General features: G+C 44.2%; 1 protein-coding gene across 5 annotated transcripts; it reads right to left on the reverse strand.

Annotated features, from left to right (window-relative positions):
* Positions 1 to 1,497: 1,497 nt before the first annotated feature.
* naxd (NAD(P)HX dehydratase) lies at positions 1,498 to 21,891 on the reverse strand. 5 transcript variants are annotated; one of them, XM_069890419.1, is made up of 10 exons: positions 21,643 to 21,891; positions 19,510 to 19,660; positions 19,101 to 19,146; positions 18,269 to 18,357; positions 17,500 to 17,608; positions 5,191 to 5,241; positions 4,339 to 4,443; positions 3,578 to 3,698; positions 2,598 to 2,718; positions 1,498 to 1,974 (listed from the first exon to the last, which is right to left on the reverse strand). In XM_069890419.1, the coding sequence occupies exons 1-10, from the start codon at positions 21,686 to 21,688 to the stop codon at positions 1,824 to 1,826; spliced, it is 990 nt and encodes a 329-aa protein (XP_069746520.1). In that variant the 5' UTR covers positions 21,689 to 21,891; the 3' UTR covers positions 1,498 to 1,823. The 5 variants fall into 5 exon arrangements, with proteins under 5 accessions (XP_069746520.1, XP_069746518.1, XP_069746517.1 ...); XM_069890417.1 differs by having other exon boundaries at positions 21,637 to 21,891; XM_069890416.1 differs by lacking the exon at positions 21,643 to 21,891 and adding an exon at positions 21,484 to 21,626.
* Between the last annotated feature and the right edge of the window lie 1,115 nt (positions 21,892 to 23,006).

Below are 23,006 nucleotides of genomic sequence, written 5' to 3' on the forward strand. Positions count from 1 at the left end.
GCTTCCAGGTATGAAAGTAATTAAGCCACACTGGTCCATCTCAAGGGAGCAGCTCTGCACTGCAGTATTCTTCATTGGCTTTGTAACAATATGCTGAAAGAGCATCAGGATAAAGGTGATTGGCACCATGTAAACAGATTCAGTAATACAATCAAAGGGAATTGGATCAAGGAGAGAATGCACTGCAGGATTGTCAGAGGACTACAGTGGGCAAGTTTCCTCAGGTCTGAAAGCTGTGTCCTGCTGTAAGGGAAGGATCTAGGGAGGAGATCAGGATGAGAATTTATTGTCATGGACAAGTCATTGAAATTTGGTGCTTTGTAGCAGAATCAGTGCAAACATTCATATTGTAACCATCTTACATTACTATAAACAAAATTAAAATAGTTGTGCACGAAAAGTAAGGCAGTATCATTGGTTCATTATTCAAGTATCTGATGGCAGAAGAAGCTGTCCTTGTGCTGTTGAGTGCTCACCTTTAGGCTCCTGTACCTTTTTCCTGATATTAGCAGAGTGAAGAGGGTGTGGCTTTGGTGGTGGGACCTTTGAGGATAGAGGCTGCTTTTTTAAGATACTGCCTCATGTAGATGTCCTCAATGGAGTGAAGTCTGGTGCCTGTGATGTTGTAGGCCGAGTTAACAACCCTCTGGAGTTTATTCTTGACCTGGGAGTTGGCACCTCCATACTCGATTCTGGCCTGCAACCAGCCAGAATGTTCTCCACTGTACACCTGTAGAAGTTTACGAGAGACCTTGGTGACATGCTGAATCTCCTCAGACATCTCAAAATATAGCCGCTGGTGAGCCGCCTTCTTGATTGCATCAACATTGGAGGATCCAGGACAGATCCTCAGAGATGTTGACACCCAGGAATTTGATCATGCTCGTCATTTGAAGTAGAACCACAGTGAGAAACCTGTGCATAAAGTGATCCAAGTTCTCAGTGTCTGATGACAACTGGATAATGTTGGATCACAAATGGATGTTTTAGCCCACCTCCTCCAGTGACCTTTGCCTATCTAAATGACTTCCTTCTCTGCCATGCCTCCAATGGAATCACGGGCATCAGTCCATCGAGGACATCTACAAGAAGCTGTATCTTAAGAAAGCAGCCTCTATCCTCAAGGACTCCCACCACCCAGGCCATGCCCTCTTCACATCAGGAAGGTGGTACAGAAGCCTGGAGATGAACACCCATCAGCACAAAGACAGCTCATTTCCCCCGCCTTCAGATTTCTGAATGGACAATAAACCACAGGCACTACCTCACTTTATTTTCTTTTGCACTATTTGAAATATAATTTATAACAATATTTACACAATGATGTTGCTGCAAAACAATTTTTTGACATGTTCATAACAATAAATTGATTGTACGAGTCTACTATCTCTGGCAGGACTGCGGTTGCTCGTGAGATATCTTCCACCCCAGAGCAGTAAATTTTAATTGCCATCTAAACATGCTTGCAACATGTGAATAAATTCTGAAACATCATGGTCAGAGAGAACAAATTAAAATTGTTTAATTAGACAATATATTCAGGATTTCAATTCATCCAATAATCTAGCTTGAGGCAAAAAAACTTATTGCAGTAGGATTTTAAGTTTTGAACGATGACAAGTCAAACAAAATATGTCCCACATTTTCAAAATGTGCCCATTTAGAAGCTTGGAATTAAATTCAGCCTTGAGTTGAAACTCTGAACAGTGCCCATCTGCCTCCACTTAAACCTTTAGGAAAATAACAAATGCTGCCCCAGTACTTTTGTGTGAGGTGCTGCAGGACAGAGGCACAGCCCAGAGCTGGTTTCCCGTTTCCTTCCATCAACTTTCAAAGAGTTTGTGAAATGCTGTAGCAATCTCTGCAATCATGTCAGAAGTGGTCATTGAGCGGCCGTGTTTCTGGAAAGCTTGATGGTTGCACTGCCTTGTCAATGCACATGCTCCAAAGGCAGCGATGAGGGTGGGATTTACCCTGCAAAGGAGCCAAACAAGCAGGGGTTACTCAATGACATGCCAACCTTATGGTAACAATGCAGCCCATCACCACACTGTGCCTGTGTTGCCTCAAACTTTCCAGTCAGCTCCCTCCCATCTCTATCCTTACTGGGATTTAACATTTGTCTCCAGGTCTTTTAGAAAATTCTCTTTGCATGGGATATAGAAGCAGGTTCAATGTATGAAGATATCCCCTCCAACCCTCTCCTCTGATTCTCTGTTGCTCCCTTGTACTCCATTTCCTTGTGACCAACTCTCAAGGTATTTCCATCCCCCTCCCCCCCACCTCAATAAAAGCTCATTCCAACAATTAAACCCTCTCAATGCAAGTCAGGAATAAAATTCAGAGTTCTGCATCACTGATGACACACAATGCATAATAGTGGTAGGTGTCGGCATCACTCACACACACCAGGGTCACCCGTATACACTGGAGTAATGTGAACATCTATTCCTTGGATCATCTGAAATGCAACAGGTCTAGAGGGTGGTTTTAAAGCCTGCACCTCCTTCTTCAGGAGCAAGGTAGTCACATTCCAAAATTGCCAGCACTGGGAGTGGCCCAACATCGATCAGAATCAAGGTGTTCAGCATTCTTACCCGTTAGTTCTGTCCTTTCCAGCAGCAAAAGCCCAATGGGCTAGCAGCCCTAAAGATCCAGACAGGAGGTCTCCCTGACCACCACATCTCCGGCCACTGCCCTCCAGTGAGCACATCAGTACTGCATGCAAAGAGATGGTATGTGGTCAGCCTTATCCAGAGGGGGCGGGGGGGGGGGGGCGCTGGTTAAATTGTTTGCTTACGAGTGATGTAAGAAAATTAAAATTCACTTTAATTAACATTCTGAATTAAACTTCCACAGAATCTAACACTAGGGGCAGGGGGGGGGATATTGCAACTCAATCTAATGCAAGCAGAAGATTAAGGGCCTCTACTATGCTGTAACATTCCTATGTTTTAATGCAAAGATGACTGATAAGATGATAACAGCTTGAATCCCAATGATCCATAAAGCTCTCAGGAAGAGCTGGGGGTCCAAAAGGAAAATATATCAATGCATAGTGTTGCTAATAGGCAAAGGTCCTTGGTGCTTTATGTCCTGTCCCACCAGACAAGGTACACACGTTAATTCAAGAAAAAAAGTCATGCTGGGATGGGGGCAGAAGTGTTCCCACATTTGGGGGCTGGGTTTGGAGTGTCCCCACATTTACCCGATGAGGGCGGGAGTGTTTCCACATTTGTGGGTTGGGTTTGGAGTGTGCCCACATTGACAGGATGAGAGTGGGAGTGTGTCCACATTTGAGGCGGAGCGGGAGTGTGCCCACAATCCATTCCTGCTCCATCCTGTCAATGTGGGCACACATGCCCCTATCTGGTAAACCTGCTGGTCTATTCTATTGAATGGAACAACTTGGTGCACATGGCACTGGCATTCCCTTCGGTGCTATCTATCCTCCTCTGTCTCTGGTGGTGGAATATATCAGAGGCCAAAATTGGAGCAGCACAGAGATCAGAGGGCAGATCCATGAAACGAAAACTGCCTGGTTGCTAAGAGGAGATATTTCTGTGATGAAGCTTACCTGTAGCTCCATCTGATATCAGATCAGTCTGTCCCTTCTGGACAATGGTCAGGTTTCCCAGGGCCTGGCTGAGCTGTAGTAGCATGTCTTGATAATTCTCCTTACCCACTGGGTCCTGCAGCTAAGCACAGAATGCATAGGACCACTACCAGTGACCGCAGAGAACCCACACAAAACGGTAGGTCCAACATAAAATCAACCCTTCCCACCCCTCACAAACAACACACACATTCAATGCCCATACGAAAGAACTCATGCAGTAAATTAGAAATTCTCCATGGCAGAGTGTAGCTGATTGAACTATAGGCAGTTTTGGCTACAAGCCCAGGGTCAAGGTGCTTTGGAGGCTAATGCAGCAAGGTATCAGACAGTTGGCTCATGCCGAGTTCTCGGTTCCTGCAGTTTTGCTTTTCAAATAGCCAGTTCCTGTTGAATCTGCTTTATCTCAGAGTGTCCCGGATCGCACTGCTAGTTTACGTATCACTCCTTGCAAGAAGAGTCAAAATCTTCCCAAGATTTAAGAGTCCAGATCTAACATTACCACAGCAGTGGTCCTTATTCCAGATCTAATGTTACCATAGCAAAAGTCCTTGTCCAGATCTAACATCACTACAGCAACAGTCCTTGTCCAGATCTAACGTCACCACAGCAATGGTACTAGTTCTGATCTAGCATTACGATACGATTTAACAAGTGGTGGAGATACCCAAATTCTAATGGAGCATGCTATTGGTTGAAGTCAATTCTTCTCAAAGACTTACCACTGCCTGGTAGAGTCGGCCAAACTCGACGACATTCGGCGTTAGGATGCCTTTGGTATAACCCTGGATCACCGATGGATCTTGCACAACAACCCACAGACCATCCTGAAGAAAGCACCAAAACAGGGTGTTAACAACGAGCAACAGCATCAAGACAGTCTCCCCAAGAACTCTGCTCATTCATTCCCTGCTGAATACAACCTGCTAGAGAAACTCAGCAGGTCGAGTAGCATTTGTAGTAGGGAAACAATGATCGACAGTTTGAGCCATATCCCTTCATCAATCAGCCCTCTGAGTTCCTCCAACAGGTTGTGTTTAGCTTCAGATTCCTGCATCTGCTGTGTCTCATTCACTGACTGCATGTATATCCCTACAAGACCCCAACTGACTGACTGTTGTGGAAGAAGCGATAGTACAGGCCAGAATGGGGAGGATATGAGAGGGTGTGACAGAGAAGTTAGTGAGACCAGCTTCGTTCGTCTGCTTGGTTTGGGGGATTTAAACTTGTGGCTCTGCTTGGATTTTCCTCCCCATTCCAGAAGTCAGCCCAAATAAAATCCACAGTAGTTTTCTCATGCAGGGCTGTTAGAGTCCTGCTGTGTGGGTGGGAGAACTTCTTGAGCACCATCAGTACTCAAGGGAGGCTGCTACCAATGTTCTAAAGGAGGGGAGAGGTGACCTGGTCACAAGGGTTTGGGGCAGCCATGCTTCAGTCCATCTGTGGATTTTTAAAACTATGTAGCAATAACAACACACTGAATCATTTGGCTGTGAAACTCCATGAGATGCCCTGCCTCTGCACCACCTCCCTACGTTTTCCCCATGACCCTTGATATCCAGAGGTTCACTCACAGCATCGATCACAATCGGCATCCCCCTGGCTTTGCACTTCTGGATTATTTCCTGTAGCAAAAGAGTGAACAGTCAGTGAGCTTCCTCCTCTCATTTCTCACACATTGCCCGCAGAGCGCAGAGCACAGAAACAGTTCCTCCTACTGTAATGGGCTGAGGACCCCAAAACCCAGCAGCAATAGAAATTCACCAAGACAAATGGTTACTTAAACAAAAATTACTTTTCATTATCTTTAAACATGAAAAGAGGATCAAACTTTAACTTATTACTATTAATTTATTAACCCCCTTCTAATTCTAACCGCACGTGTATGTAGTATGTGTGTGTAAGTTCAGAAAAGTTATTTGATTCAAAGTCCAATCTCACTTCTCATTCCTCCAAGTTCATTGGTTGCAGGCAATTCTCACACTGTGCACAGAATTTAACATTATGAAGTTCACCAGGCTTTGGTGCTCGAAAGGTATGTGGCTATCACTCGGTTTTCAGAGAGAGATTTGTTGCTCATTGGATACCCACAACTGATTCCTTCTGATCAGCCACTTGTGTCTTGCTGAAGAAACTTGCCCAATCAGGGTTTTCCAGATGATAACCTCTTTCTTTCAGGTTGCCAGAGAGTTCCTTTTTATTTCTCTTATTTCAAGGGAAACACTATTTATACAGCCAGCCATCTCCTCTTGTATGGACCACAAGAGCTTTGACCTGGCTGAACTAAGAACTCACAACCCATCTTCAAAATGGGGTTTTTCCACAAGCTTGCCAGCTTGTCATGTTCCAGTCCCAGCTGAATTGTAGAACTGAATTCTCTCTCTCTCTCTCATTCAGAGAAAACCACAACTCTTAGACTACACTCAGACAGACTGTGGCTCCGGACCTAATCTTTCGAGTTCATTCATCTGTTGCTTTCCAAAACAATAATCCATTACTCCATAGCATGTTTAAGTGACACCTACTTATGAAGTCCTTACAGACATTCTTTAAAGTTTTTGCAAAGGTACCCAGAGACTGGAGTGTCTGGCATTTTAAATTAGATCTGTTTTAAGTGTTTGTATGTGACCTACACTTAAAAAAAACCTGCCACAATTTATCTCCTTTAAGACATATCTATATACAAAATATAATAATCTGTCACACTTTCCCCCTTCAAGGAATTTTAACTCAAGTTAAAATTCAGTTATAACTAAACTGACTTTAAAATCACTAAAGTGGTAACAATACACAATATATAACATACTATTTTTAACATATTGATACAAATATTCTTCTTTGGCTTGGCTTCGCGGACGAAGATTTATGGAGGGGTAATGTCCACGTCAGCTGCAAGCTCGTTTGTGGCTCACAAGTCCGATGCAGGACAGGCAGACACGGTTACAGGGGAAAATTGGTTGGTTGGGGTTGGGTGTTGGGTTTTTCCTCCTTTGTCTTTTGTCAGTGAGGTGGGCTCTGCGGTCTTCGTCAAAGGAGGTTGCTGCCCGCCGAATTGTGAGGTGCCAAGATGCACGGTTTGAGGCGATATCAGCCCACTGGCGGTGGTCAATGTGGCAGGCACCAAGAGATTTCTTTAGGCAGTCCTTGTACCTCTTCTTTGGTGCACCTCTGTCACGGTGGCCAGTAGAGAGCTCGCCATATAACACGATCTTGGGAAGGCGATGGACCTCCATTCTGGAGACGTGACCTGCCCATCGCAGTTGGATCTTCAGCAGTGTGGATTCAATGCTGTTGGCCTCTGCCATCTCGAGTACTTCGACGTTAGGGATGAAGTCGCTCCAATGAATGTTGAGGATGGAGCAGAGACAACGCTGGTGGAAGCGTTCTAGGAGCCGTAGGTGATGCCGGTAGAGGACCCATGATTCGGAGCCGAACGGGAGTGTGGGTATGACAACGGCTCTGTATACACTAATCTTTGTGAGGTTTTTCAGTTGGTTGTTTTTCCAGACTCTTTTGTGTAGTCTTCCAAAGGTGCTATTTGCCTTGGCGAGTCTGTTGTCTAAACCCCTAATCTCCCTCATCCACCCAACTAATACCCTCCCTCCTCCCCTACCCACCTACAAAGAAAGAAGCTCATCACTAAAGACAACTGATGATCAACTTTTTAGCTGCGAAGACCAAGACATCCACTGGAGTGGACCAAGAGATCAAATTTTAATACCAAGAGTTTTTAAATATGGGCTCCATACTTTTATTAAAAAATTATATTTATCACTCAAATTTAAGATTTCATTTCAGTCAGTTATCTTTGCATTCCTAAAACTAAATCAGATTTCCAGGTGATGGCCAAACATTTTTTAGAAACAGCCAAAGCCAAACATAAAAATTCAATTTGGTACATAGACAATCTCAACCCTAAAGCAATTGACTTAATATCCCCTAATACAAATAACATTGGATCAAATGGTAAACTTACTTTTAAAACTCGCTCCAAAAACAATTTAACTTGTATCCAAGTCAAATGAAAAAAAGTACCCATTTCTTGTCCACATCTAAAACATAAATTTGAAGCAATTAATTCAAATTTCTTTAATTTCTGAGGGTTGAATACAAGTGATGAAATAGGTTTCTCCAAAGATTTTCATCTATCTTTCTATTGAAATCAAGTTCCCATTTCATACTTGATTTATGAACATTCAACTTAGGCATTTTGTTTTGTAATAATTTATACATCTCAGAAATAAATGTATTTGTTTCTTCCTGAGTGAACAATAATTCTAAATTAGATTGTCTAGGTAATTTTAAACTATGACCTAATTTTTCCAATAAAAAAGTTTTAACCTGATAATAACAAAAAGTATTACTAGGAACATGAAACTTCTTCATTCGATTGAAAGATAAAAACTTACCTACTTCAAAACAATTTTCAACTTTTTAATCCCTAATTAAACATAGAAACATAGGAGATAGGAGCAGGAGTAGGTCATTTGACCCTTCGAGCCTGCTCCGCCATTCAACGAGATCATGGCTGATCTTAAAGTTCAGTACCCCGTCCCCGCCTTCTCTCCGTAACCTTTAATACCCTTATACTGAAGAAATATATCTAATTCCCTCTTAAATACATTTAATGAACCTGCCTCTACTGCCCTCTGTGGCAATGAATTCCACAGATTCACCACCCTCTGGGTAAAGAAATTCCTCCTCATCTCGGTCCTAAATAGTTTGCCTATTATCCTCAAACCATGGCCCCGGGTTCTGGATTTTCCCATCATTGGAAACATCCCATCTGCATCCATTCTGTCCAGTCCTGCCAGAATTTTATATGTCTCTATGAGATCCCCTCTCAATCTTCTAAACTCAAGCGAGTACAATCCCAATTTGCGCAATCTTTCCTCATAAGTAATTTCTGCCATTTCAGGTATCAGCCTGGTGAATCGCCTCTGCACTCCCTCCATTGCAAGAACATCCTTCCTTAGATAAGGTGACCAAAACTGCACACAATACTCCAGGTGTGGTCTCACCAAGGCCCTGTACAGCTGCAGTAAGGTATCCTTGTTCCTGTACTCAAACCCTCTTGATATGAAAGCCAACATACCATTTGCCTTTTTAACCGCCTGCTGTACCTGCATGCTCGCCTTCAGAGACTGGTGTACAAGTACCCCTAGGTCTCTCTGCACTTCCCCATCTCTTAATCTATTGCCATTTGGTGTGGACTAGAAGGGCCTAATGGCCTGTTTCCGTGCTGTAATTGTTATGTTATGTTATGTAATCTGCCCTCTGGTTTGTATTACCAAAGTGGATAACCTCACATTTATCCACATTGTAGTGCATTTGCCATGTATCTGCCCAGTCCCTCAATTTATCCAAATCACACTGGAGCTTCCTGACCCCCTCTTCCGTGCACACAACCCCTCCTAGCTTAGTGTCATCTGCAAATTTGGAGATATTACATCCAATCCCCTCATCCAGATCATTAATGTAAATTGTGAACAGCTGGGGTCCCAGTACAGATCCCTGTGGTACCCCACTGGTCACCGCCTGCCACTCAGAAAACGAGCCATTTATCCCAACTCTCTGTCTTCTACCTGCCAGCCAGTTCTCAATCCACATCAATACTTTTCCCCCAATCCCATGAGCCTTGATATGTGGGACCTTATCGAAGGCCTTTTGGAAGTCCAGGTACACCACATCCATTGGCTCTCCCCCATCTATTTTACCTGTCACCATCTCAAAGAATTCCAATAGATTTGTCAAGCACGATTTACCTTTTGTAAATCCATGTTGACTCCGTCCGATCCCTTCTCTGCTAGTCATATGCTCCACTATTACATCCTTAATAATGGATTCCATCATTTTGCCCACTACTGATGTAAGGCTCACCAGCCGATAATTCCCCGCTTTTTCTCTACCCCCTTTTTTAAATAGTGGGGTAACATTAGCTACCCTCCAATCCATGGGTACTGATCCTGAGTCTATCGAGTTCTGGAAAATAATTCTTAAAGCATCTGCTATCTGAATGGCCACTTCCTTGAGTACCCTAGGATGTAGATTATCAGGCCCTTGGGGTTTATCTGCCTTCAATCCCATCAATTTCCCCAAGACCATGTCCTTAGAGATACTGATTTCTTTCAGTTCCTCCCTTGCATTAGTCTCTATGTTTCCCAACATCCTTGGGAGGTTATTTGTATCCTCTCTTGTAAAAACTGAACTAAAGTAAGAATTTAATTGTTCTGCCATTTCCTTATTCCCCATTATATATTCCCCTGATTCTGACTGCAAAGGACTACTCTGGATTTCACCAGTCTTTTCCTCTTGACATTTATATTTATAATTGATTCCATATCTTTAAAAACTGATTATTTACAGTAAAAGGAAAAAGTTTATTTTGATATAGAGGCATTTTTGCTGAGATCTTTCCCTTTCCACCATGTAATAATCAATTTTATTCCATATTTCAATTAAATGTTTCATAATTGGTGGATACTACCAATTATCAATTTTGAATTCCATTTATAAATAAATTCGGACAAAGGATGTAACCCAATGTTGAAAGTCTATATTTCTATACATGATCAATTTTAACATTGTGACAATTTGCTATCACATTATTTGTACCTCTGATATGATTAATTTGCAGATTATATTTTTGCAATATTAAACTCTTGTTTAACTATCTTCTGTTTTTATTCTTAATTTTATTCAAAACGACCAGAGAATTGTGGTCAGTAAATATCACAATTAGTTCATGAGAGGTACCAAGATATACATCAAAATTCTGCAGAGCAAATATCACAGAAAACAGTTCCTTCTCAATAGTGCCACAGTTCCTTTGATGAACATTCTTTTTTTTTGAAAAGTAGGCAACTGCATGGTCATTATGTTTTTGTAATAAATCTGCACCTGCTTCCCCCTCACTGGCATCCACTGCTAAAGAAAATGGTCTGTCAAAATCAGGAGATTTTAAAACGATAATGGAATAGCATTTTCTAAAGCTGTCCGACAAACTTTAGTCCACACAAATTTCTCCCCTTTCTTCAAAAGATTGGTTAAAGGAAGAGCAACCTCATCAAATTTTCTGTAAAATTCCCTATAATATCCTGCCATTCCTAAAAACCTTTTCACCACTTTCTTGCCATTGGGAATATGAAATTCAGAAATTGCATTCAGCTTAGCTTGAATAGGTGCAACTTTGCCATGACCAACTACATGACATATGTTACAGTATTATGTCCAAATTCATTTTTTGCTAAAATAACAGACAAGTTTGCTTTGGATAATCTTCCAAACAATTTGTCCAATTCCCTCAGATGTTCTTCCCATATGTCACTTTTTGTGACCAAGTCATCAATATAAGCATCTGTATGTGTCAACCCATGGATTTCCAAATTAATCATCCTTTGGAATGTTGCAGGGGGATTTTACATGCCAAAAGGTAATACATTATACTTATATAAACCAGACGGAGTTACAAAAGCTGAAATATTCTTTCCTCTCTGTTAGAGGCACACACTAGTAACCCTTCAACAAATCCAACTTAGTAAGAAATTTACTAAATTCCCAGTAGTTTTATCAATACAGTCATCTATTCTCAGAATAGGATAAGCATCTGTTCTAGTTACTGAATTAACCTTCCTGTAATCTGTACAGAATCTAACAGTTCCATCTGGTTTAAGTACAAGAACACAAGGAGCTCCAATCTGAGTGTGAAGGTCTAATAATATCATTTTTCAACATATATTCCACCCCCTGATCCATGATTTAACTCTTCTGAATGTTTATTCTATATGGATGTTCTTTTACGGGACTTGCCTCTCCCACGTCCAGATCATGATAAAGCATTGAAGTCCTTTTTGGCACATCAGGAAACAAATTTGTGTATTTCAAAATTAATTATTTCCACTGCATCTGTTCTTGTGATTTAAGATGGCCTAACTTCTCCTCAAAATTTTCCAAAATTGCTGAGTTTGACAGGTGCACAGGAACCATGGTTTCTTTAAGGTTACCCTTAGAAGATTGTTTCCATAATCTTATGATCCATAACATCCTCAACCCTGTCAACAACTAACACCTCTGATACAGACTGTTCCCCACTACCCTTATCCTCTAAATAATGTTTAATTAACAACTGACCCTTCAAGTAATATGCACAGGCCATTTCTTTCATCTCTTGTTCACTTACTGCTTTGTCGCTCAAGTCCATTAGATCTGTATCTGTCTTCTGTTGATGAATTAACTCTTTTCTTGACAGAGAGAAATCCTTACTCTCACAATTAACCTGGTCTTTCAAGACTATTTCAGAAGTGCTGGACAAGTCTCTATTAACTGGATCTTTCTCTGCTCTCATCATTTTCTTATAAGACCTTGTTACAGTACATGCAGGATATATCTCACAATCCTCTTCAACGTCATCTGATTTGTTAATCTCAAAACTGACCCAACTTTATTCTCTGCCAAATCATTCCCTAATAAAAATTAAATGCCTTGCATGGGTAACTTTGAAATAACTCCTACTACAACAGGTCCTTTAATTCTGAATTCAGCACTATGTTGTGAAGAGATATTTGCTATCTTTGGCTTGGCTTCGCGGACGAAGATTTATGGAGGGGGTAAAAAGTCCACGTCAGCTGCAGGCTCGTTTGTGGCTGACCAGTCCGATGCGGGACAGGCAGACACGGTTGCAGCGGTTGCAAGGGAAAATTGGTTGGTTGGGGTTGGGTGTTGGGTTTTTCCTCCTTTGCCTTTTGTCAGTGAGGTGGGCTCTGCGGTCTTCTTCAAAGGAGGCTGCTGCCCGCCAAACTGTGAGGCGCCAAGATGCACGGTTTGAGGCGTTATCAGCCCACTGGCGGTGGTCAATGTGGCAGGCACCAAGAGATTTCTTTAGGCAGTCCTTGTACCTTTTCTTTGGTGCACCTCTGTCACGGTGGCCAGTGGAGAGCTCGCCATATAATACGATCTTGGGAAGGCGATGGTCCTCCATTCTGGAGACGTGACCCATCCAGCGCAGCTGGATCTTCAGCAGCGTGGACTCGATGCTGTCGACCTCTGCCATCTCGAGTACCTCGACGTTAGGGGTGTGAGCGCTCCAATGGATGTTGAGGATGGAGCGGAGACAACGCTGGTGGAAGCGTTCTAGGAGCCGTAGGTGGTGCCGGTAGAGGACCCATGATTCGGAGCCGAACAGGAGTGTGGGTATGACAACGGCTCTGTATACGCTTATCTTTGTGAGGTTTTTCAGTTGGTTGTTTTTCCAGACTCTTTTGTGTAGTCTTCCAAAGGCGCTATTTGCCTTGGCGAGTCTGTTGTCTATCTCATTGTCGATCCTTGCATCTGATGAAATGGTGCAGCCGAGATAGGTAAACTGGTTGACCGTTTTGAGTTTTGTGTGCCCGATGGAGATGTGGGGGGGCTGGTAGTCATGGTGGGGAGCTGGCTGATGGAGGACTATACCTCACCTCCAAAACCTCTAATTAAAGTTGTCTTCAACAATAGTGACTGAGCAGCTCCAGTATCTCTAAGAATTTTAACTGGAACCTGTGATTCTCCCTCCTTTAATGAAACAAAGCCCTCTGACACAAAAGGTTTGAAAACATCCATAACACCCTTACCAGGTTTGGAACATCTGTTCTCCTTAAATTCAACTGTCTGAATACATACTTCTGGTAAAACCTCTTTTTCTCGTGTCTTTTTCAACACTAAATAATTTGCAATAACATGACCAGGTTTCTTACAAAAATGACATACAATTCCACAAGTTGTGTCCTTTCCCACCTTACCTCCATCTTTTCTCTTATTATCCCCAGACTTAATTTCAAGTTTATTAATCTGTTCCACATTAACCCTCTGAAAATACCTACTCTTCTGAAATGTAGTTTTTGTGAATCAGGGCATATTCATCTGCTAACCTTGCTATTTGCCGCCACATCCCCATGCCTCTCTCATCCAGGTATAACTTAATCTCATTTGGAACACATCTTTTAACTTCCTCAATTAATATAAATTCTCTCAACCTGTCAAAATCGTTATTTATTCCTTTTGAGGTGCACCAACGGTCAAAATATATAGATTTTCCCAGAGGTTAAATCCATCTAAGGTTGGTTCCATCTTTTCACCAAACTCCTAAATTTTTGTCTTTATGCTTTTGAAACCAACTCATAAGCTTTCAATACTGCTTGCTTAACAGTATCATAATTTGCCACTTGCTCTGTAGTCAAACTAGAGTATGCAATTGGTGCTTTTCCCTTCAATGTACTTTGGAGCACAAGAGGCCATTTTTCTTTTGGCCATCTTGAGCTCTCAGCAACTTTTTCAAAAAGCTGAAAGTATGTATCTATATCTCCCTCATCAAAAGGAGGAACTCGATTTACCTCTCTACTAACCAAAAACCTCTCCCCAGGAGTTACAGCCTCAGTTCTCTTCTCTCCATCACCATTTTTAACTTCTCTCACTGAAACCGACTGTCTCTTTCAATTTACTCCCTCTGTTTTTCAGCAACTTCTGCCTCATATTTCCTCCATTTTTCCATTTCCTCTTCCTCATTCCGTTGTTTCTGCAACTCAAAGTTCCGTTTCTCTCTTTCTCTAACACCCTCAATTTCTCCAATTCCAATTCAACAGATCTATCCTCTAAAAAATTTTCTGTCTTTATCAACAAATTTTCCCTCACCTATATAATATTTCACTATAATTCTCTGTATTTGTATTTTCCTCATCCAATGCTTGACTTCAATCAGTTTTAATGCCATCGTTTCTCTTGCTCTGCAATTCTGCAGGTGATGGTTATGACAAAAATGTATCAATATCCATTGCTGCTGTTTTCCCACACACAAGCTTTAAATTAGCTTGGAAAAAAAACAATTAACTAATGAATCACAAAAACTCCAAAAGTTTAGATCCCAAAACTCCAATTTTCAATCTGAAAAGATGAGCCCCAAAATGTTATGGGCCTAGAGGACCCCAAAACCCAGCAGCATTAGATATTCACCAGGACAAATGGTTACTTAAACAAAAGTTGCTTTTAATTCTTTAAACATGAAAACAGGATCAAACTTTAACTTATTTACTATTAACTTAATCCCCTTCTAATTCTAAGCACATGTATATGTAATGTGTGTGTAAATTCAGAAAAGTTCTTTGATTCACAGTCCACTCCTCCAAGTTCATTGCTTGCAGGCAATTCTTATACTGTGCACAGAATTTAACATTTATAAAGTTCACCAGGCTTTGTGGCTCAAAAGATAAATGGTTACCACTCAGGAAAGTTCTTATCAGTTTTCAGAGAGAGATTTGTTGCTTGTTGGATTCCCACAACTGATTCCTTCCAATCAGCCACTTCAGTGTCTTGCTGAAGAAAGTTTCCCCATCAGGGTTTTCCAGATGATAACCTCTTTCAGGTCACGACAGAGTTCCTCTTCTGTTTCCCTTATTTCAAGTGAAACATTAGGCAGCCAGTCCTCTCCTCTTATATGGACCACAAGGGCTTTGACAAGGCTGAACTCTTCAAAATGGGGTTTTCCACAAGTGTGCCAGCTTGTCATGTTCCAGTCCCAGCTGCTGCTGAACTGTAGAACTGTTCTCTCTCTCTCTCTCTCTCTCTCTCTCACTCAGAGAAAACCACATGACCCTCTTAGAACAGCCAACTGCACTCAGACAGACTGCGGCTCCGGACTTAATCTTCTGAGTTCGTTCATCTGTTGCTTTCCGAAACAATAATCCATTACTCCACACCATGTCCAATTAACACTTACTTGTGAAGTCCTATAGGCATCCTTCAAGGTTTTTGCAAAGGCACCCAGAGCCTGGACTGTCTGGCTTGAGCAGAGCTCTGACATTTTAAATGAGATCTGTTTTGAAGTATTTGTATGTGACCTACACTAAAAAAAACCTGCCACAATTGATCTCCTTTAAAACATATCTATATACAATATAAAATATAACGAATTGTCACACTGCCCCTTTGCCCTGTGCTGGTGTTTTGGCTCAATGCCAGCCTCTTCCCCCTCTCTCATCTCTGTGTCTTCCCATCGCAGCTCCTCACCTAACTCCTCCCTGTGAGTTCCACTTTCTCCCCACTCCCCAGAGTAAAACTGTTTTGCGATTCACTTTTAGATTGATGACATCCTTATTGTTGGAGACCTTTGACTCTTTAAAATGCTCTCTAAATTTTCTATTGGTGAAACATCACATTTAGTGGGCTAGAGTCTCCAATTGATGAAGGACAACCTGAGCTCCCCATTCATGGTGCCTGGTGGGGATGGTAGGTAAGGCCTTCTGACTATGGCCTGTCGAGCTGCCATCAGAAAGTTCCGAGGGTGCCCACTATTCTAAAGTCCAATTTACTAAATTCACTTCTAAATGTGATCAACGTAGAACTGAAGAAGGTTCACTGTATCATATGCTCTGGTTATGTCCCTCTCTTTCCAATTTTTTGGGAAGGGTTATTTTGTACCTTGTCTTTAGTTCTTAACATTACTTTGACTCCAAATCCTCTTCTTGCTCTTTTGGAATAAGTGGGTCTAATATTGACTGCTTTACAATCCCATGTAGTTGCCCTCACCTCCCTTATTGGAAAGATGCTGTCCCTCCCACTCACACTCGATGGTTAGACGTCTGATATGATGCCACGTCTACAAAAATGAATCTTAACTTTGTTTCCTTATGAGGTTCATTTCTTAATTATTTTCAAAATTTGTAAGTTTAGTTTACTTTTGATTTTTTTGTACCCCATTGATTACCTTCCTTCTTTTTTTAATTAGATAGTGACATAATTATGTCACTGAAAGGACATAGCCTCTGAAAGGAGGGGGTTGACAATTACACAATCCTTTATCTGGAACCCTTTGGGGATAATGTGTTCCAAATTTCAGATTCCGGATTTCAGAACAAAAGGCAGCTGCACTAGATTTAAGCCCACCCAAATTGTGCTGCCGTATCTACCCCTTTACTGTCGCACTGGAGACATTCTCTCCCACCTCGCCTGCCCACGTCATGCTGCTGTCTCTCTCCCCCACCCGCCCGAGTTGCGCTGCTGTCACTCTCTTTCTCTCTCTCCCTCCGCTGTACCAGCGGAAAAAATGCCGGTTTTTGGAGCTTTCCAGATTTTAGATGTCCAGATAAAGGATTGTGTACCTGTGTGTTTTTTTTGGTTTTCAATATAACATAGGTCTTAATAACATTTTTATTATTATATGTGATTTGTTAATACTTTATTATCATGTACCTATCTAACATTTACTAGATGAAACCAATAAAAATATTGAAAAAGGGTAGAAAGCTCCAATAACCTGCAACTTGCACCAAGAAACACAAACAGGCTTTTGTCGGTGGAGAAATTGAGGGGAATGTGGCTCCTTTTGGCCTCAAGAACAACTTTTATCCAATGACTGTCATGCTCTCGAACCACCCCATACCACTCTGACCATATATTATTCCAGGTCTACAAAGAGAGCCATCTGCACTATTTATCCATCTATCCTTCATTATCTCTTTCCGTGCTGGGGTAATTTGATAAATACTATTGATGTTGGTGTATCTAACACAGTTGTATAGGTGCAGCAAGTTAGAATATTGGTGCCTTTGTACATGGTACATATGTAAATGACATCACCCTCGTCAACCTCTTCCTCCCCGACAGTGGCATCTGACAAAAAATAAAGGGTGTGGGCAGCTGTCCCATGATGGGGCTACAGGCGGAGGCTCTTTAGCTCATCCAGAGAAAGCAAACAGGCAGGGATCAGGAGTGGGGAGCTCAGGCACCCCACATCCCTCCACCCCATTCAGGTAGATCACAGTCCACCCGAGTACAGCCCCCTCCCCATGTCACACTGTGATCAAACAGAGCCGCTCCTCCTTCCCCAGCACAGAGCATGGAAAAGTCCTGGTCCTCACCTTGGTGGACTGCAGCACCTTCTGGTCTCTGCCCAAACCAGGCCCGATCACCATGGCATGCAGGGCTGGGATCCATTTCTGTACCTCCTCCACGGCCGTGTTCCTGTCCCTACCAACACACATACACAGTGATCCACTGCAATCACTGCCCCTCCCCCTCCCTCCATCACCCTTTTGTCTCCACCACAGCTCTGTGCCTTCGTCTACCAACCTTTCTCCTCTCTGCTCTTCCCTCACATCTCTCTACCCTGCCCCTCCCTCCATCACCTGATTGCGTCCATCGCTCCTTCCTCCGCAATGCCATCACTCCTTCCACTCTTTCTCCCCGTGCCCTTCCTCCTTTCTCCCTTCCCCTCCCACCACACCTCCCTGCCTCTGCCTGTCCCTCGCTCCACCCTGCCTCATCCTTCATCACCTTTTCATTTCAATCCTCCCATCTTTAGCTCCACCTCCCCTTCTCATTCCCCTCCTTCCACTGTCCATCTCCCTGACCCTCCTTCCCATCCCTCCCCCACCACTACTCCTCCTCTTCCTCTCTCCAGCCCAACCCTATCCACATTATCACCCCGTCTGCTCCCATCCCATTGACATTTCAACGTCAAGCACATTGACCTCTTCCCCATCCAATGATCATTGGCCACCATGATCCCACGATCCTAACACCTGCCCCTGATGCATAGAGTTCTGGAGAAAGTAGATCCCCACCTCACCCCTCCGTCTATACTCTGCAAAATGCCCTCAGTGGGACCTGGGCCAAGGGTTAACTTACAGCACAGGATGAACGATGATGTTGGGACTGTAGGACTTAATGACGGGGGCAGCGTCCACAGTGCAGAACACATGGGAGAGGTCAGCACCCTGAAATAATCACACACAAGCAGGGCGATGATTGTCAATCCCTACCCCTTGACTCCTTCTCCCCCACTGAGTACCCACCTTACACGGACCCCGTCACGTGACCCCTCAACTCCTCCCCTGCACACGCTCCTTGCAACCCTTCCCACGTGGCCCCTCGATACCACCTCCTGTGACCACCTTGCAGACATCCCCCTCCACCCCTCTCCCAGCACCACACACTTGATCCCTCCTCCACCACACGTCCCCGTCAGTCCTCCTCCCGTGCATGACCCACACAATGGAGGAGCCAGAATTAAGGGCAATGCTGGTGGGAGCAGGGAACTTTGGTTTATAGGGGATAAGGAGGCTCTCAACAGGACAGCAGCAAGTGTCAGGTAAAGGTAGCTGGGAAACATGTGACTCCTTCCAGGAGTACGCTTAGTGAGGAAATTGGATGAGCAAAAAGGGGACAAGAGGGAAGAGTGGAGTGGGAATCTGATGGCCCTTTGGTGGTTATGATAAATTGTAGAACCATTTCATCAACACTCTGCATGTCAGCATCTTACAGCTCAAGGCTAAGGCTGGAAGACTTGCATTGTAAATTGGCAGATAAAACCAACAGTGTCTCTCTTCTCTCTCTCTCCTCTCCTCCGCCCTTCTCCCTCTTACCAACCCCCCTCATGACAAACTCTGAGCACACATGGATCAGAAACCCAACTGTCATTTTAATAAATAGCGCGTTCCAGTCTCGGACGGACACTCACCACTTTCAGACTTGTGATTGCAGCAAAGTACGGAGCGCCTGTATACCTACACAATGCAAATGAAAGATGGTCAGAATCCACTGGAGCTCGGAGTTCGAAGACAAGCATCACTTAATTCTCTGGATTGATATTTCCTTCAACCCATCATTTTATTCCCAATTTATTTTCGAGAAAGAGCTTGATGACAAGCTGAACATCTACTTGGCCAGGCTCCCAACAATCCACTCCCATGCTCCTTACTTCCTTGGACCACCTCTGCACCCCTTCTTTAACCCTATTACCCCTCCCCTCTCCCTCAGCCCGTGCTCTGATCTGAGTTACTCAACCCGTTAGTTTTCTGCGCTGAGGATGTCATGTCATTCTGTTAGAGGAAACAACAGGACAAAGCGTGGAGCAGTTCTGCACGTACTCACTACAGCCCCCGACCACTCCAACCTTCCCATCCTGCCCTTTGTGCTTTTCTGCAACTAATGGAGGAACAATGTTTCTGACCAGCTGAAGGTTTATTTCCATGCTCCCAGCAGGCCTGTGGCTGTGAAAGGCGAAAGCTCTGTGCAGAACTGTAAAACAACATAAACACAGTCATTCTCCTTCCCACACTGCAAGGCCAGAGATTAAGCACCCTCCCAATCCTGCCAGCTTTTTGCAATCGTCATCCCCAACCTTGCCAGTTTGAAAAGGTTCATTCCAAATGCAAAGAGGAACAGTAGTACCAACCCAGCCCCACACTAAATAACAGGGCTGACGCTGAGGGAACCTTGCATTAGCAGAATGCAGATCCAAATGAGGGCTGTGTTTTGGATGAGAGATTAGATTTTGGACCAATGTTGACAATGAACTTGGGGGAGGGGGCGGGTGGGTGCTCACCCTGAATCCAGGATAATGTTAATCACCCAGTCACTGCAATAGCTCCCAGTTGCTTGACATTTCAAAACCCCTTCCTCAACCCCTGTTCATCCTCAACCTTCTCTGCTGCCAGAGTGTGACCAAAGGCAAACCTGAGGAACCACACCTCATATACTGCCCAGTTAGTCTTCAGCCCATTGGTCTGAAGAATGTTTTCCAATTTTAGATCACCCTAACACCCTTCTCTGTTTCAATCTACCTTTGATCTTTCTCCCTCTATTTTCTTTGACCCCTTTTCTCTCCCCTTCCCCCTCCTGATCCCAGCCACCTCTAACCACACATTTCATGCAACATTCTCCCACTCTGTCTACTCCTCTTATGTTCTCATTGTCAACTTTATCTATCATATCCCAGCACCAGTATCCTATGCTGCTGTTCTCCACCGACACCCACCCCTGACTAACCTTGCTCCATTGTCCCATTATGTTACCTCCTCTCTTTGTCTGGGCATCTATTGATCACCCCTCCTAAGTTCACCAATCAACCACTGGCCCCTGAACAGACAAAAGATTTCAGGAAGAACTCAGCAGGTCATTTACAGGCCCGAACCCTTTATCAAGACTGGAGGGAAAGGGGGGAGAAACTGGGGGAGGGGTCAAAAGTGATAGGACAGGTGTGAGCAGGGAGAGATGACTAAGAAGGGGGCGGGACAAATTGAAGTAGAGGGGGGAGGGAAAAGTTCAGGAGTGAATAAAAAGGGATGGAAAATGGTGGCAGGATTGAATGGGGGTTATATAAGAAAAATAATGTTCATGCTGTTAGGTTTAAGTCCATCCAGGAGGAATGTTGTGTTGTTCCACAAGTTTATGCTTGGCTTCACCCTGAGAATGAGCAAGACCATGACTGACGTGTTACAGTGAAAATGGCTGGCAACAAGAAGCTCAGGCTGAGACCCACAAGCAGAGCACAGGTGTTCACCAAAGCAGTCATCTAATCTGTGTTTGGGCTCACCAATGTAGAGCAGTTGGGACCAAATGCAGATGAGCAGGTTGGATAGCTGCACCTCACCTGGAATGTCTGTCTGTGGCTCGATATGGAGGATATGTGGGGAGACTTTCTGCAATTACACGTGCCTAAGGGGATGAGACTTATCTCTGCTAAAAAGGTGGAAAGAAGTTTAATGCGCGTAACTGAGAGAGTCAGTGCGATGTAATAGACGTCCGTGGATAGTTTGTCTCCCATATAAAGTCAGGGAGAGACGTCAGAAAAGTCCAGGTAAATTTAACCCTTGCCTTATCTCTACACCCTCTCCTCCTTAGACTGGCTAATCCGCGCTCTGTTCGATCAGCCCTATTGAAAGACAATTCCTTCTGTAGATGCTGGTCGACCCGCTGAGTTCCTGCAACAGGTTCGATTTGTAACTTAGTGAAACTTCATCGGGTGTTTACGACAGTAGATTCTGTGGGTATCGCTTTCCCGGAGGGTTGGGGTGACTGACCCCTCTACCCGCTTCCCGAGTATCGGGCAGAGGCCCTACCTTCAGTCCGTAGGCAGCACAGTGCGGCTACGAAGGAGGCTAGAGCAACAACAACGCCGCCGCGGAACACCGCCTCCCAGGCCCGAGGAGCAGCCGGGACCTCAGCGCTGAGCCCCACCCGACCCCGAACAGCCATTCTTCCCACAACCCTACCTTTACCCGCTACGCGGAACCCGACCGCAGCCAGCTGTTCGCAGCGATACATTCGGAGCCAATCACACGCGCCTGACGTCACACGAAATCGTTGCTTGGAGACTGAATCTGGGCAACGAATCAAAATGTTTGCAAGAGTCGCGGGCGGGAAAGAAGGGAGCTGGATAGAGAAGAGTGGGTTAATGGGGAAAGGAGAGGAGGAGGGTGGGTACAGGGGAGAGGAGTGGAGGAAGAGATAGTGAGGGTGAAGGGAAAGGAAAGGTGGGAGGGAGAGGAGGGTGAAGGGAGGGAAGGAGGGGTGAAAGGAAAGGGAGACGTAAGCGGCGAGGAGGGAGGGAGTGGTGAAGGAGGGAGGGATGGAGGGAATGATGATGGTGGAGGGAGAGGAAGGAGTGGTGATGTGAGGGGTGAACAGAGAGGTGAGGGGAAGGATGAAGGGAAGGTCGGTTTAAAAGAAGCAGTGCATGGTGCTGCAGGGATCTACGCTGAAACTACAAAACTTTCTGAATCTCCCCCTCCACCCTAGTACTTCCCCAACCCTCACCTTCCCCCCCCCCCCCACCCTTCCAACTTTATACCTTCTGATCTGCATTATCCCCCTCCCTGACAGCCTCCAGTCATTGACCTTCCCCCAACCCCTGCTGGGTCTTCACCATCCCCTCTGACCGTCCCCTCTTGGAGATGGAATGCTCTGACCTAAGTAGAGGCCTCACCTTTGTTTCCCTTCACACACACCTCAATGAGTACCACTCCACAATGCCAAACTCTTCTTCTGTCAGCTCCGTCTCCATGTACTCTATCACAACCAGGATTCTCCACCCCTCACTTAAGCCCCCTTCTCCTGCTTTAAACTTTCCTCCCCCTGGACACCTTGTTCCAGCTTTCTGCCTACACTGGACATTTTTTTCCAACTGCCACTGAGACATTGATATTCATTCATTTCAATCTCATCCATGTGGAGCGCCTGGCTCTCCACTCTCCACACAAATCTCATCCTCACCATCAAACCTGCAGATAAGGGTGGTGCTGTTGTGGTCTGCTGCACTGACCTCTATCTGGCTGAAGTCAGAAGACAACTCTCAGGACACTTCTTACTCCCCACAACAGGACCCCATCAACAATCATCAAGCCACCGTATCACACATCATCTCTTAACTCATCATTTCTGGTCACCTCCCAGCACAGTCTTCAACCTTATAGTTTCCTAAACCTGTTTCTACCTCCTATCTAAGACTCACAAACCCAAATGTCCCAGCAGACCCATCATGTTCACGTACTAATGCCCCACTTACCTTGACTCCATTTTGTCCCCCCTCATCCAGTTCCTCTCCATCTATATCCAGGATACTTCACACACCATCCACCTCTTC

The sequence above is a fragment of the Narcine bancroftii genome, chromosome 7 (assembly GCF_036971445.1).
Source record: "Narcine bancroftii isolate sNarBan1 chromosome 7, sNarBan1.hap1, whole genome shotgun sequence".
NCBI classification, from domain to species: domain Eukaryota; kingdom Metazoa; phylum Chordata; class Chondrichthyes; order Torpediniformes; family Narcinidae; genus Narcine; species Narcine bancroftii.

What these genes read in the sequence shown, in the direction of transcription:
- naxd (XM_069890416.1), bottom strand. Translation starts at nt 21,619, where the DNA reads ATGGCTGTTCGGGGTCGGGTGGGGCTCAGCGCTGAGGTCCCGGCTGCT. An exon ending in ATCATCGTTCATCCTGTGCT is followed by an intron (nt 17,609 to 18,268) that starts GTAAGTTAACCC and finishes GTGTGTTGGTAG; the next exon opens with GGACAGGAACACGGCCGTGG. An exon ending in GGAAAGGACAGAACTAACGG is followed by an intron (nt 1,975 to 2,597) that starts GTAAGAATGCTG and finishes GCTCCTTTGCAG; the next exon opens with GGTAAATCCCACCCTCATCG.